We start from the raw sequence: 15,791 nt of genomic DNA, 5'->3' as shown, positions 1-15,791 counted from the left end.
AACCAATTTATCTGAGCATCCGCTTTCCTGAGCTACAGCTCAGTTACATCCGATGCAGTGAGCTGTAGCTCAGGAAAGCGGATGCTCAGATAAATTGGCTCGTCTCTAAGGTGTCACTAGCCCTCCTTCTCCTTAAGCCGAACAGGCGCAAGAGGAGCCCCCGAGGGCTGGAGGGAGAGGCCGCTCTCCGCGCACGGGGCAGCGGGCAGGCTGGGGACCCCGGGGATGGCACCGTCCCTTCGGAGCAGCCCTGGGCTGGGGGTCTCCCCTGCGGGGCAGCGGCCAGAAGCAGGGAAGCGGGGCTGGGCTGCAGGGGGCAAGCAGAGGTGCCCGCGGCAGGCCAGGGCGCGGCGCCCGGGGCCACTCACCAGCTTGCCGGAGCGCTCCCTCGCCTTCTTCACCTTGCCGTAGGTGCCTTTGCCCAGCGTCTCCAGGAACTCGTAGCGGTGCCGCAGGTTGTGTTTGTGGTGGTGCCGCTTCACCGCCTGCTTCTTCATCGGCGGCTTGGGGGGCTGGATGCGCCCCTCGGCCAGCGAGGGGGCCAGCAGCGCCTCGGCCGGGGCCAGAGCCATGGCTGGGGCAGGGCGCGGCGCAGCGCCGCAATCTCCAGCCCAGGTGAGGGCGCAAGGCAGCGACCCTCTGCCGGCCGCGGCGCCCCGGGGCCGATAAATGCTACAAACCTGCCCGGTCCGGGCCCGCCCCCCGCCTGCGAGTGGCCGCCCCGGGGCACGTGACGGGCTCTTTGCGAAAGGTGAGCTGGGGAGAGGGACAGAGATGGGCTGGGACAGGCAGAAAGAGACGGGCCGTGGGTGCTGGAACTAGGGCTGCTGCTGCGCCCCCCCCCGACTTGCTGCAGTAATAACAAACACCACACCGGGTTGCCATCACCATCAGCACCGCCCCCCCCCCCCCACTGTAAAAATGATTCCAGCACCGCTGGGAGGAGAGGCAGAAAGACAGGCAGGTACCGGAAAAGAGACAGACACAGAAATATAGACAAACAGATGGAGAGGGAGACGCGCAGAAAGGTACTGGAGGGGAGACAGAAATGGAGAGGCAGACTTTATGATGAACGCTGGCGGGAGACTGGCAGAGGCACTCATGGCTTGTCTACAGGCAGACTTGTGCTGGTTTAAATCAAGGCGTGATGTTCGGGGGGGTGCAAAAGGCTGTGTGGACATGCTCATTTCAGTTTGAAACAGGCTTGTATCGATTTTAAGTCTATTTTAATAGGAACCACGTTTAAGGTAAACTGAAGTGAACCCCTCTAAAACCAAGTTTCAGAGTAACAGCTGTGTTAGTCTGTATTCGCAAAAAGAAAAGGAGGACGTGTGGCACCTTAGAGACTAACCAATTTATTTGAGCATGAGCTTTCGTGAGCTACACGATGAAGTGAGCTGTAGCTCACCAAAGCTCATGCTCAAATAAATTGGTTAGTCTCTAAGGTGCCACAAGTCCTCCTCTAAAACCAAAAGCAGCTCACTCACACAGGGGGTTGCACGAATTTTAACTGTAAACTAGTTTACCTAAATAGGTGCAAATTTCTGCATAGACAAGGCCACAGAAATACAGACACACACACAGAGTTACACACAAATATCCCAAAAGACACAGGCACAATGGGATACACAGCTATATGGAGAGATGTCCATGCAACCATAGACAGAGATGTACCCACAGAGGCACAGTGTGTGTCAGAAACAGACGCATGCACAGTGGATCTGGGTTTCTCTCTTTAAAAAAGAGACAGAACAAATAGTTATTGAAGAAAAATACCTCCTGCGTGAGCACTCTATGTGCATTGATGTAATAATTGTGTTTATGGTGTGAAACATTGCTTTGCTTTGCTTTAATAGAATCATAGGCTCTGTGGATTGAATAAATGCTGCTTATGTATGCTTACTGTGGGGGTGGGTGGGGAAAGGCGTGCTGTACATTTACATCAAACTCTCATTTGCAAAACTGTTACGTGCCGTTCTATTTCATTGTGCTCTACACTGCCCTTCACCGTGGTCTGTTTGCCCCTATGGTAATTCTTTGCTTTCAAATATCAAAAGAATGTCTGTATTTCAAAAGCAGACAAAACAAAAGCTTTTGCCTGGGTTTGGCATGTGTGTGGACATCATCGTATTGATTGGGGGGAAAAAAGAGAGATAACTACAGCATTACTCATCCATACAATCAGACCTGGATTTCCCCAGAACTTCAAAAGGCTAAGGGCAGCATGACAAGATGAAACATAACAGGGTCTTATGTGAATACACACAAGGAAAGATGAAACCTGGAGCTAAAGCTTGATTCAAAGACTGTTCACTTCAGTGGATCAGGCCCTTATAGAATCACAAGACTAAGTGTAGGTTTCAGAGTAGCAGCCCTGTTAGGCTGTATTCGCAAAAAGAACAGGAGGACTTGTGGCACTTTAGAGACTAACCAATTTATTTGAGCATAAGCTTTCGTGAGCTACAGCTCACTTCATCGGATGCATGGTGTGTATGGTAACACACATTGTTTCATGTTCTTTATGTATATAAATCTCCCCACTGTATTTTCCACTGAGTGCATCCGATGAAGTGAGCTGTAGCTCACGAAAGCTTATGCTCAAATAAATTGGTTAGTCTCTAAGGTGTCACAAGTCTTCCTGCTCTTTTTAAGACTAAGTGTTGTAACTCAGGCCCAGGGCCTCAAAGGTATTGAGGTGCCTTGGAGTGACACACCTCCATATCTTTGTAGATCTAGACCTCAGATATGTTTCTTAGTTTTGTTCTTGTTGCAAAGTGCTTGGATATTCCTGGAAGAAGGGCTCTGTATTAGTGCATCATCAGATCAAGATTATTTTTGATTGGATTCCCGCTGACTTCCATGAGCTTTGGATCAGGTGCCTAGATGCTAGAAATAGTTGAATGATAGAGGACCTGGCCCTGCTAAATGGCAAACACCCTCATTTTCTATTGGTCTTAGGGTAAGTGGAACTTACAATTCTTCAACAGACATTAAGGGACTCTTGGAAGATCATGCCCACAAAAACAATGAAAAGTCTGAGCCTGCATTCCTTGTACACTCAAAAACCTCCCCCCAAAGTCAATGGTAGTTTGAGATTTATAAGGAATGCAGGGGTGGACCTGTAACATGTGAAATTGAAATTAACCCACTGGCACAATCATCTATATCTATCTATCATTCAGATTTTATGTTACAATCAGGGGTGACACCCAGGAGTTCAGCTACGCCTTTTGAGAGGTTTCTTTTGTGCCAATAAGTTCTTTTATTGCAGCAGCATTGCTATAACAAATTATTTACTGTACAATAACAGCAGCTGCATTTCAGTCTTAAACCAGCCAGCAGGTCACATAGGCAAGATAAATAAGGTGTAGATGAGATTAAATAAACAGCTGTAATTTCAGTGGCAAAATAAACATACAAGATCCTGCTAAAGGCAACTCTGAGATACTGCTGAATAGTTGAAAGGGGAGAAAACAGACCTCTCATTGCAGTAAAAATAAGCAAAGAAATTTCATTTTCTTGAGCTCAAATCCACTATGTTTTAGACCATTCTGGGCCTGATTCTTCTTTTACCATAGGTGCTAGAAATAGGGGTGCTGGGGCTGCTGCAGCACCCCCTGACTTGAAGTGGTTTCCATTCTATACAGGGTTTACAGTTTGGTTCAATGGGTCTCAGCTCCCCCGCCCTACAAAAATTGTCTTTCACGGGTGTAAATCCATTGCCACCAGTGATCCTTCATTGTAATCATTAGGATCACTAAAAGAAAAGGAGGACTTGTGGCACCTTAGAGACTAACAAATTCATTTGAACATAAGCTTTCGTGAGCTACAGCTCACTTCATCGGATGCATTCAGGTGTAGCTCACAAAAGCTTATGCTCAAATAAATTGGTTAGTCTCCAAGGTGCCACAAGTCCTTCCTTTTCTTTTTGCGAATACAGACTAATATGGCTGCTACTCTGAAACCTGTCATTAGGATCACTGTAGCTTTAAAATTTCCCCCGTTGCAACATCCTAGTGTACATAGGCCTCCCATGGCTGCAGCTGTTTTTAAAATTGTGGGCTGAATTCTCTACAGGCATAACGCCATTAAAGTCAACAGGGAAGCTGGCATGGAATTTGGCTCTGTATCAATTAAACCTGCTCAGAGCTAGTCTAATCAGGGATGCAACCCCATGCGCTGACTGCCAGAGCTGCGACAGGATGACAGGGGACGGATCACTCAATAATTGCCCTTTTCTGTTCATTCCCTCTGAAGCATCTGGCAGCGGCCACTGTCAGAAGACAGGATACTAGGCTAGATGGGCCATTGGTCTGCCCTAATATGGCCATTCTTACCTTCTTATGCTCTAATCAACATGATGTTTTGGGATGTTTTGGGATCCTTACGAACACTAGGGCTCCTGATTTTGCTAACACTGGTGTGATGGCGTGACATTTTTAGACAGGTCCCCGGTTGGACCTTTTCTGCCACTGAGGTCAATAGCAACAGGTTGGGCCCTATTTCTAGATTCATACAAGAATGAACTTCCTGTATCAGACATGTTCATAGAATCACGAGCTCCATCTTGGAAAAAGGCAGAATTCTGCTAGGTATTTAAATGCCAAGGAGGGTCATTTAGTTTATAATTGCCTCTAATTAGCACTCCTGCCAACTGGCAACATTCTTTACCTGCAGCTGAGCAGTATTCAGACAGGTGTGAAATTCATTCTTGCCTTTGAAAACACCAAAGAAACTAACATTGCTCTGATCCTTTCAACTGAGTGCCCCATTGATCAGCATAAGAGAGGGGCAAACACATTAGCACCAATAGGAAAAGGCTATGGAAAGTAATTTATGACCTATCAAGCCTAATGATCAGTACAATGGTCACCGAATTCCACTGTAGCAGTCCATGAGATACTCTGATTAATCCACAGGGCCCCATTCTGTTCATCCACTCACCTGGAGCTAGAAATTTTTTTTGACGGACAAGTAAGTATTTTTAATTTTTTTTTCAATGCCATCCTGATAAGGGCTGGACAAATAGATTTTGTGCCCTGGCTAGTCACTTTTCATAATGCTTTTGCAATATTGGCTTGGCTTAATATAGAACATCAATTTGACATTGATGTACGTACAAACTGAGCTTCTGCCAAGTTTATTCATAAATAGTAGTATGGAGTAAGTCACTATGCATTGTAAATAAGAACAGCTGAATCTGGCTCCCTGTTAGACATATCTGCAGAGATAAGCAGACCTGTTGTAGTCAACGATTATGTTGTTTTGTTGTTCATCCTTCGAATTCGAAGATGAGAATGACATCACTGATTGGTTTGGTTTCTGTGAACACAAATGATGCAGAATTGGTAGAAGCATACATATTGTCTTGTTGCATTGTTGGACAATGTGGCTGAAAAAACATATTCGCTTCTATGAGCAGTTCTACACGTGGACAGTTTGATAAATGGAAGTGCACAGAGAAGTAAAAGGAGCAAAGCAAAACTGCAGTTAATGCTTATCGGTCTCTTGCTTTTTCTGTATACTGTGTACAGGGTAGCAGTGTTCTCTAGTGATTAGAACAAAGGACGGGGAGGCAGGATTCCTGGGTTGTGTTGCTTGCTCTGCCACTGACTGCCTGTGTGAATTTGAGCAAGTCTCTTAACCCCTTTGGGCCTGGATAAATGAAAAGTAATTATTCACTTATAAAGGCAGAATGATACAGAAGGACAGGAAAAAAGCCACCTTAAAGTATATGGTACCTTATATATAAAGGCGATGGTCATCTTAGAATTGCCAAGAGAGACAAGGTGGGAGAAGAGGCTACACTGTGTAGCTGGAAAGCTTGTCTCTTTCACTATCAGAAGTTGGTCCAATAAAAGATATTACCTCATCCATCTTGTTTCGCTAATATCCTGGGACTAATATGGCTATAGCAACACTGCCAACATAAAATAGATAAGATGGATGCTTTAAACTCACAAGACTTAGGACATTATATAGTTAAGGCAGAAGCAGTGTTCTTCATTGGATGCATTCTGTCTGAGTATTTCAGCCAATACAGTGTGCAAGACCCCCCACTGTTCTACAACTTCCAAATTGCAGCTGATAAGAAGCACAGACAAGGGCTTGAGATAAGGACGGAGTGGTAGCTATTACCCTACATTTCCCTGCTTTTGTGAGTTTGAAGTAGATCCTTAGGGTTTTGTTTTCCCCTCAGATACATGCAAATGGCTTCTTTAATGCAGAGTTAATGGGAGTTATGTGTGCGTGTCAACAAAAACGAGTTACCCACCCATGCTGCCAGAGGAGAATATAAACCTTAAGTGTAGCTTTCTGTCTGAGGTCCATCTACTATATCTACTTAATGGGTCCGTCTCATCAGATCAAATGGAAGAAGCAACATGTTGCATGTCACAGTCGATGTGTAATAGCAAATGATGGATGTTGAATCATTTTGTCTGCTAGCTGTTGAGAAAGACGGTAGCTCACTGCCATGACTCAGGGACTGAATTCTGCATGCTCTTAAGGCCTAGTCTACACACAGGTTTTGTACCAGTATAACAGTGTCATTTAGGGGTGCGATTTTTGACTGAAATAGTTATACCAGTACAACCGTGAATGTGGATGCAATTATACTGGTATACAAGTGCCCTATACTGCTATAGGTTATTCCTCTTCCCCTACAGGAATAAACGACACTAGTACACGTCCTTTTATGCTGGGGTAACTGTATCCACACTAGCAGGGCTGTACAGTGTTAACTGCCCTGGTTGGTAGTTAATACAGTGCAACTTTTGCCTATAGAACTTATTCTGGGTTTCCTCTAGAAGCTGGCTTCTTCCTAAAAGCAGAGGGATGCCTTTAAAGAAGTGTGTTGTGTTTGTATATAAATAAGCTTTGTCTAGCGACAATAAGGAGGGACTTTTACCAGTGAAAAGGGCATCCTGCCAAACAGCCATCTGACTGCCTGGTGCAGATTTGATTCAGAACAACATGCAGGGTCTGATTTTAAAATCTGGCATCTGGTAAACGTGGTCTCTCCTATTTGCAGGTTCAAACAAGGACATGTAGGCAGCGAGCTTCCTGATTTATTAAACACAGGTTGGTAGCTTGACAAGTACACCATCTCATTTGGGTCTGCAAATAAAGGCACATGCAGAATTATGCCTGCTATTATTTGGAGGCACAAAGAAAGTAGTTGAACTAATGCTGTTCCTAAAATCAGGCCTCTCTATCTATGTATCTATCCATTCATCCATCCGCTTCATCCTATAACAAAGCAGGAGTTTAATGGTGATAGACCTTTTTAGTTCATGACCCACAAAATGGGCAAAAACTTGTCCTGTGACCCATTATATCGCACAATCCTTTGCAGTTGAAAGGGATTATGGGATTTGGGTCTCAGGAATAGTATAGCCCCATAATAAAGAACAGCACAGTACACTATAGAGAAAATTCTGGCCTATTTAAATGGAATCATTCTTAAATGTAATTGTCTTTGTTAGATCTCAAGTATATTTCCTCCAAAATGCCTCAGATAATTACTAATCCATTTTCAGATGACTATGGACAATAATTTTCCATGCTAAGTTTGTGGTACACAAGAATTCTGAAAATCTCATGGATAGATGGTGTAACCAATGAAGAAGTGGTGATTATGGGAACTCAGCAAACACTAGTAGTCATATATCTTATCAAAGGAAAGATTCGGATTGGCAGGGTGCATTTTTGGGGGGTCTGCAGATGATGCATGCGTACAGGCACTGGAAGGGAAAGTTGGTGGCAGAACAACAAGGCAGAAAAAAAAAAAATCATGGATGATGGACCAAAAGGACTATTCGTCTACAGAGAGATTAACAGAGGATGGTACTGAATGGGCTACCATTGTTGCAACCCTTCCATAACAGAGATGCCACATAAGAAGAAGTTGGGTTTGGTAGAAATGTTGGTAAGAAAGCAACTGAAACCCAGATCATTTTGTGTGTGTTTAACTGATTTCCAAATCAAAGATGATTGCAATAATCTAAGGCTCACAGTCAGCAAAGTATTTAAGCGCCTGCTTAAGGTGCACTGTTGAATTGGAGCCTAAATCATTTCCTACTTTTCCCTGAGTCCCATCCCTGAAATGTCCATTTGAAGTGGCAGTGACAACCACCTCTGTGAATTGCGAAAGGGAGGAAAAGTCACTGCACTTGCCTCCCCTCAACAATGAACGGCTGCATTCTGCCTTCCGTTACCCTCCCTGGGGCTTCAGGAATCTAACTGGGGCAGAAGTGATCCTTTTTGTAAATGGAAATGCCAAAAGGGCCTGAGCTGAGGTGGCCTTTCTAGGGTGTAGCAGGAAGGATCAATGAGACATGACAATGATTTCTTACATCCTGATGCGTGTTGCTCACTGGGCTGGTGCAGCATGTGATCTCAATCAAGTACCTCCTTGAGGTCCTTTTAAGCAGCTCAGTTTGCTCTCCTTGTAATTTAAGGAGGGCCTACTGCATCTGGATGGAATGACACATGATGTTAGTCATGCTTAGGGCCCCTTGACCACCCTGATGCAAGGCTAGCCTTGGTTGCACTGTATATATTTTACAGGCCTGTGAGCTGTTGTAAGGCTGCAGTGATCTGCCACGTTAGATGGGGGTTCTGTTTACTGTACTCAGAATGATGTTTCCGTGTCTGTTCCTTCTGCAGTCTGGCTCTGCAGATCTGAAGAGCTTCCTTTCGCAGGAGCAAAATCGTTGGCAGCATTCCTGTCTTTTGTGGCAACCAGGCATGGCTACAGCTATGGAAAGTGAGCGGCTAATGCTGCAGTTATATAAAATAAATCTTCAAAGAGTCAGTGTCTGCATCCCATTAGGGATGGCTTGCAGTGGCAGAGCAGGGTAGAAGATACTCCATCTGGCACCATCTGCTTAAGTAGCTTTGTATATGCCACAAGCAGAATGAAATCAAAGGAACAAACCAGCTCCTTCAAACAGAGCCTTTGATTGTAATTACCAGTTGCAACACTGTTGTCCTCAGACTGGGTTACAGCATGATTAAAATCTGGGGCCTAACTATATCTCTGTTACCAAATTTCACAGCCAGCCTATTTCTCACAAGGAGCAGAAGCAGGGACCTGTAGCTGAAAATCGCCAGTCAACGGCAGGAAGAGTCAAAACCCAAACTTGAACTGGGCCCATATTTTGCAGATGATCCCGGTGTTTACAGTAGAGCTGGACCAAAAGTTCACATCGGCGCAACCCTGAAATCTGAGGTGTATGAAATCTAGATCCAAATTTTGTGGACTGAGTCCTTGTCTAGCAATAAAACTCAAACCCAGTGCTGAGGGGGCTTGTTTGTTTGGTTTTTTTTAACTGAGGAACATGTTGCACAGCTCTATGCATTATACCATCCGCATACAATGAACGCACACAACTGCATGTACACACACACAGAAAAATGGTTCAGTATCTCTGTGCACCCCTATGCGTGCACACACACGCAGGCATGTTGAGGGTAAAGTTTATGAACACAGATTTTCACATGCATGCGCGTGTGCACACACACAGAGGTGGTGCAGTGTTATCTCTGCATCAAGTCCCAGGCCCCCCGCGTCATACTTCACAGACAGAGTCAAACTATTTTTGGAAGACAGTTGGTTTCATTGTTACATTTCATCCAGAGCAGCAGCCCCCATCACACGCTGCAAAGGTAACTAACCCTGCCACATTTGGTAATTATGATCAAAGGGCCCGTTCTAAGGAGCTGGTTTGATCACTAGCCTAGACCTCCTGGCTTACATTTTGCCTTGTCCCCCTAGGCATAATAGGATCCATCAAGTATTAATTTCAAAGGTGGAAGCCCTCTCCGAATTGGCTGTTGGGGAACACTCAGCATGTTGCTTGTGTCTTGGAACAGGAAACCCCACAACCCTCCAATCCCCAAAGCTCTTGGGCAGGAATCTGCAGATTTACCATAGAGCCTTTCTGCGTGGTCACGCCTGCACTAGGACCAGCTGCACAGATGCAACGGATAGCAAAAATTGGCCTGTAGGCTTGCACCCATCTCCATGAGGGGATCAAATCTGCAAGGTGCTGAGCACACAACGCAGTGAGATCTCTCGGCACTTTGCAAGGTTGGGTCCTAGGTCACAAACAGGGGAAGTCTGTGCTGGGAAGACCTAGGCACAGAAAGCAGAGCCCCGATCTTTAACTTCCTCTGGAGGACAGGCCAGCAGAGACAGGCAAAACAGAGATGAGTTTGATACCCCTCCTGCACAAGGGTAGGCGTAGCACCCTACCCCTTCAGCATTGTGGTAGGATTCCAGTGTGGGCCATAGTGTTGCCGGCTGGACATCACAGAATGACTGATACGAGCATCATTAAGGATCGGTCTCCACTGGAGCTGGAGGTGTAATTTCCAGCTCACATCTGATCAAGCTAGCGTGCTAAACATAGGATTGCAGGTGTAGGCGGTCGGACTCATTATACAATCCCACCTGGACCTAGGTACCTACTTGGGGTGGCTAGAGGGTCCCACAGCATTGCTATTTGTAGCATGCTAACTTGATCAAGGCATGGCTACCTGAGCTGGAAATTACAGTACTACTGTAGCTAGCTGGAGGCTGCAGTGGGCCTTGACCCTTCAGCAGTAAAGTGGGAAAACCAAATCCTTTGCGAAGCTGCTTTAGGCTGAGGCTAAGAGCTGGGGTGCCCTCTGCTGTTCAGAGAGAGTTCTGGCGTCACAAGAAAGGGAACAAAAGCGGTATTGCCAACCTCAAATGTTCAACAAGCCGGAGTCAGGCCCTGAAAACTCATAAGTTTGGCTTGAAAATAATGAGATTTTGTTTAAAAAAATAATAAAAATTTGGATTCTTGTGATTTGCCTTTTGGTTTTGGAGCCTGTAGGCTGCACTCCGGTCACATTTCAAGCTTTCCTCTGTACCCAGGAGGGCTAGAAACTCACTTTTTGTTTCCAAAGAAAGCAGAGATTCTTGGGTGACCTCTTAGTTCTAGCAGCTGGAGCTGTAGGAAAAACAGTAAAAATTGTGACACTTATGATGAGCTCCTAAGAGTTGCCAACAGTGCAAAAGCACCAGCAAGAAATAATCATGGGACATTGTTTGCAAGTAGGGTGACCACATGTCCCAATTTTATAGGGACAGTCCTGATATTTGGGGCTTTGTCTTATATAGAAGCCTATTACTCCCCACCCTGTCCTGATTTTTCACACTTGCTCTCTGGTCACCCTATTTACAAAGCAGGGGGTCAGGGTGGGTAGAGAATTCTGTCCGATAACCAGTAAATTCCAGTGTCACCCCCCACCGTAGTCACCTGCCAGGTAGCCTCAGTGGGGAGCATCCAGGGACAATCCTGCCCTGTCCCCCAACCTCTGCTGAAGTGGATGGAAGTCCTTGAGCACAGTGCAGCTAGTGTGAAGTGGAGGAGGTATCCTGGTCTCTGCCCCCATAAACCACACAGCTCCTGGAAGCTCCCTTTGCTCAGCCATAGAAAGCTATTTGGGGATTAGCAGGTCCATAACTAGGTGGATCCACCTCTCACTGGATCAGGTAGAGTGGTTCTTATTTTATCCAGCCTTCCTACCTTCTCACCTCCTCCCCTGACATCTGTATCCCGCGGGGGCATGTGCTTCATTCAGGAGTAGAACAAAATCAGGACACAATATACAGGTTAATGCTGGACTCAGTTTTATTTAGGGCCCAGTCCTGTTCCCACTACAGTCGAGGAAAGCATAGCCTTTGACTTCAGTGGGAGCCAGGCCAGACCCAGAGAGCTGGGGAACGATGCTGGATTGACAACACTGCAGTATGAGCAATGTGCCATGGTACGGACCTTTAACATCCTCGTTCCGGATGCTCTGCTGTCAAAGTCAGTCAAGGTGGAAGTCAGCATTGGATTTCTCAAGGTTTTCCTACAGGAGCCCTCTCTCCCACCCAAAAGTTTAGAACGACTGAACTGACTTTTGCTCCAGATAGAGGGTAACGCTTACAGAATATAAAAGAAAACAATCACCTTTCTATGGGTTTTCCTGAAGCATCCTAGAGAATTTAACAGAGGATTCTACCACTTCCCTTGCTTTAGGACATAGAAAGGATCATGTACTCTATTAAGTCCTACAGGGTTTTAGGGTGATTAACTATAGAACCCTATTACATTTCTATGGAATCCCAGAGGTTTCATCCCCATTACATTCAATGGGACGGAATCAGGCATCAGAGATTCCATCCTGGTTTGACACCAAGCCCAGAGCATGCTGGGACATGACACAGAGAACATAGTCCGTAGTGCACCTACCCCTGCGACAGAGGCATGGTCAATAAAGTACAGAGCCAGGTTCTTCTCCAGGAAGACTCAGTACCTTGATTGAAGGAGTTCCTTGTATGTCATCTGGGACACCGTGTCCTGCTCGGGAAGGGGTTGGGTTTATCCTTTCTGTCCCTCTGCACCATGGGCTGCACAAATGGCTAGGCAGATTAGGGACTTGGGGGGGGGGGGTGGTGTTAAGCCATCCTCTGATGCGTCAATGAGGGAAGAAGGATGTTTGTTCTCAAGTGTCCAAAAATGTGATCCAGCATCCTCCGCTAGCCAATGGGGACATGGGTAGGTTGGACACTCCTTGCGCTGAGTCGGCCGGGGCCAGGTTTCAGTATTGCCAGCATCAAGCATTAAAAAATAATGAATCCAGAATGAAACTGATTTAAAAAGTCATGAGATTTTTTTTAAAATGACAAATATGGGGATCTTCTGGTCTCAGCGCCTTTGGGGTGCACTCAGGTCATGTTTCCAAGCTTTTCTTCAAGCATAAGGCCTAGAAACTCACTTTTTGTTTTAAATGAAAGAGGAGATTCTCATGCTCTCTCTCAAGTCCAGTAGCCAGAGCTAAAGGAAATACACCAAAAGTCGGGAGAGTTGCCAGTACTGCTGTTTAGCCATTATCTGATCTGCCTGCCTCTTTGGCCGTTCTCTCTGGAAAGGCAGTGTGACCCAGTGCATAGGGCACGGGAGTGAAGTCAGGAAACCTAGGTTCTATCCCTGACTCTGCCACTGACTCACTGCATGACCCTGGGCAAGTCACTTCATCTCCCTGCAAGAGGGCAATAATGAAACTTTCCCACCTTCATGAAGTGCTTTGAGATCTGTGGTTTAGAACAGCAACGAGAGCACTAACTGCTGTGATCATGGATCTATGGGTCTGGTAAGGAGCCTCGTACCCTCGTGTCTCCTAATCTGACCCAGCTCATGAAGGAGACATTAACATCCTTGGAAATTCCTTAGGTTCAGACCCTGCTGCCATCAGAGCCAGTAGCAAAACTCTCGTTGACTCAGAGGGGGAGCAGGTCTGAGGCTTTGCAACAGCTGCCTTCTTGCCACCTGTGCTGAAGCACCCCCTTTCCAACATCAGTGCACTGGGTGCCTGCTCAGACCGCATGGTTCGGAGTGACACCCTCAGGTCACCAGGGCCGCTCTCTCGGTGTCTTCTCCACGCCTCCTTTCTTGTTCCATTTCATTCCATCAGCGCCCCACGTCTCCTGCCTTGTGCCAGATCGACAGCCCTGTGGCTACAGCTGGAGGTCCTCTGTGTGACCCGTCCACAGTGCTCGGAGGTAGCAAGGCCTGAGAAGAGGAGGAGGGTGGCTCAGGCTGAGTGATTTGCCCACATTCATACAGCGAGGTAGCTGCAGGGATGTTGAAGGAGTCATTTAGAAAACTTGAGAGGTTGTTTTGGGAGAATCCAGCCAGCAGAGCAGCTGCATAAGGCTGATATAAGAGGCACCCCAACTTAGGCGTGGGGTGAGGTGCATGTACGGGGAGAGAGCTCCATGACTGGAATGGAAATCCCTGGGGGAGGATCTGTAGATCAGGACTGAGATGCAGTGGGAGAGCTGGGAGGGGGTAAGCCCAAGACTGGAGTAGCAAGGCGTGCAGCAGGTCAGGAACGAGGTGCACTGACTGGGCTGTTTTTGGGGTGCATTGAGAGCTGCACCTGTGAAGCTTGCCTGTCTGCCTCTGCCTCTGACACCGTCATCCTAGAAGAGCAACTAAGCTCCTGTCCGTTTGGGGATCTTCATGCAGTTCACTTGGACAGCTGGTTCTGGAGCACTGAACCCTCTTTCCAAGGCAGTGGGGCTTAGTGCATTTCCATGGTGGTTTTAGTTGCTGGTTGGGTTTCCCCTGTTCCCTACAGCAGTCTCATTAAACCTCCCACACTGTGATTAATTAACGAAGGCTGCGGTAGTTTCATGTGAAGCCGGAAGACCGCTAAAAAAAAATTGTTTGAAACCTTTCCTTGAAATAATTAAAGGAAGAATAGTCTGAAAACCCTGTTAGCTCCCACTAGGCAGTGCCAAGTACAGGCAGAGCCATCCCCAGGAGCAGCCTGGTCTTAGGATGCCTAAGGCAGTGTTGTTTAGTGCATAGAGCACTGGAGTGAGTCTCAGGAGACCTGGGTTCTATTCCCAGCTCTCTGCCGTTTGTCCGTGAACAAGTCACGTCCCCTGCTGTGTGCCTCAGTTTCCCCATGTGTAAAGTGGGGGTCATGATATTGACCTCCTTTGTAAAGCACTTTGAGCTCACCCATGAAGAGCACTAGGTATTATTATTCAGAGCAGCTCTGACTACAGTATAGTCAATGCAGAGGCTTAACTTGGAATAAAAAGAACGAGGAGTCCTTGTGGCACCTTAGAGGCTAACACATTTATTTGGGCATAAGCTTTCGTGGGTTAGAACCCACTTCATCAGATGCAATGGAATGTCACCTGGAAATAAATGTCACCTGTGCCCAGGCAGTGCTGTGGGTACCTACAGCCTAAAGGCTCAGCAGCTGCAACCGGGGCCACATTTTCATGAGACTGCAGAATGTGGGCTGCTGCGCTCTTGTGCAAATCTGCCCATTGCAGCAAGAGCTGCTGGATGTGGAGCGTTTTGCAAATCTGGCCTAGCTGGGAACTGAGCTACTTCCCATAAACCAGCCTTACATGCCCCCATCCTGGCATGGGGCGCAAACCTCTGAGCTTCGGCTGTGTCTACGCTAGAGAATGGAATAGTCACTAAGCAGTTAAAGCACAAACCAGTGCCATGCGTCCACACTTGCCAGGCACATTTGGGTTAAGGATCACTGCAGTTTGGCCTCCCATTTCCGCTAGCACTCACCTCCATCCCTGCAGGTGTGCTACCCTCTGGGTCCCTAACCCACTCCGGGGAGCCAGGGGTCCCGATGCACTCGCATGGCCTTGTGAAATGCATTCGCTCATCTTCCGCAGCCAGGGTTCCAGGCTCTGTAGCTTTGTTCGCTCCCTATCCCACTGTTTTCCTGGAGGCTGGGTAAATGACATGGTGTGAAACCCCCTGTGATTTGTCACCCTCCTTCCCTTGTATCATTTGCAACCGAGGCTGACGTTAACAAGAAAGTCACACTCTCCGCAAGCCGCAGACACCTGGGCTACGTCCATGCAGCTGTCAGGCGATACAACTCCTGGGATTCAATCTTAAGAGGGCCAGGGAAGTCAGTCCCTTTCACTGCTGCCCTGGTTTTCCTGTGGCATGAGAGGAGGATGCTCAGACAGGTTGGAGAGAGAGGAACCTCCACTCCCGTTTCTTGAGAGACAAGAAACATTTGCCTTGCAGATGAGAGGAAATGAGGTTCCTCCTGCCTGCCTGAAAGTCCCTGGAACCACTCCTGGATGGCAGCAGGCTCTGGATTTCAGTGCTGGAGAAAGACAGAGCCTTGGCAGCCCTGGAGGCAGACGTCATCTCTGACCACAGGGCAGGTTTCCCACATACTGCTCCATCAACACGCCTCAGCACCCTGAC

General features: G+C 47.0%; 1 protein-coding gene across 2 annotated transcripts in view; it reads right to left on the bottom strand.

Annotated features, from left to right (window-relative positions):
• NUAK2 (NUAK family kinase 2) overlaps window positions 1-15,791 on the bottom strand; it is a 39,301-nt gene that overhangs the window by 19,092 nt on the left and 4,418 nt on the right. The window contains exon 1 of one of the 2 annotated variants that reach the window (XM_048826892.2): window positions 369-772. The exons of the other annotated variant lie outside the window; for it this stretch is intronic. Coding sequence (XP_048682849.2) covers window positions 369-572 — 204 coding nt within the window. The 5' untranslated portion in view covers window positions 573-772. Of the gene's footprint in view, window positions 1-368; window positions 773-15,791 lie in introns of those variants that run through there. 2 annotated transcript variants of the gene reach the window in all.

The sequence above is a fragment of the Caretta caretta genome, chromosome 21 (genome assembly GCF_965140235.1).
Source record: "Caretta caretta isolate rCarCar2 chromosome 21, rCarCar1.hap1, whole genome shotgun sequence".
In the NCBI taxonomy this organism is placed as follows: Eukaryota; Metazoa; Chordata; order Testudines; family Cheloniidae; genus Caretta; species Caretta caretta.
The sequence above is the reverse complement of the archived record's forward strand: the minus strand, read 5'-3'. Positions and strand labels throughout refer to the sequence as shown.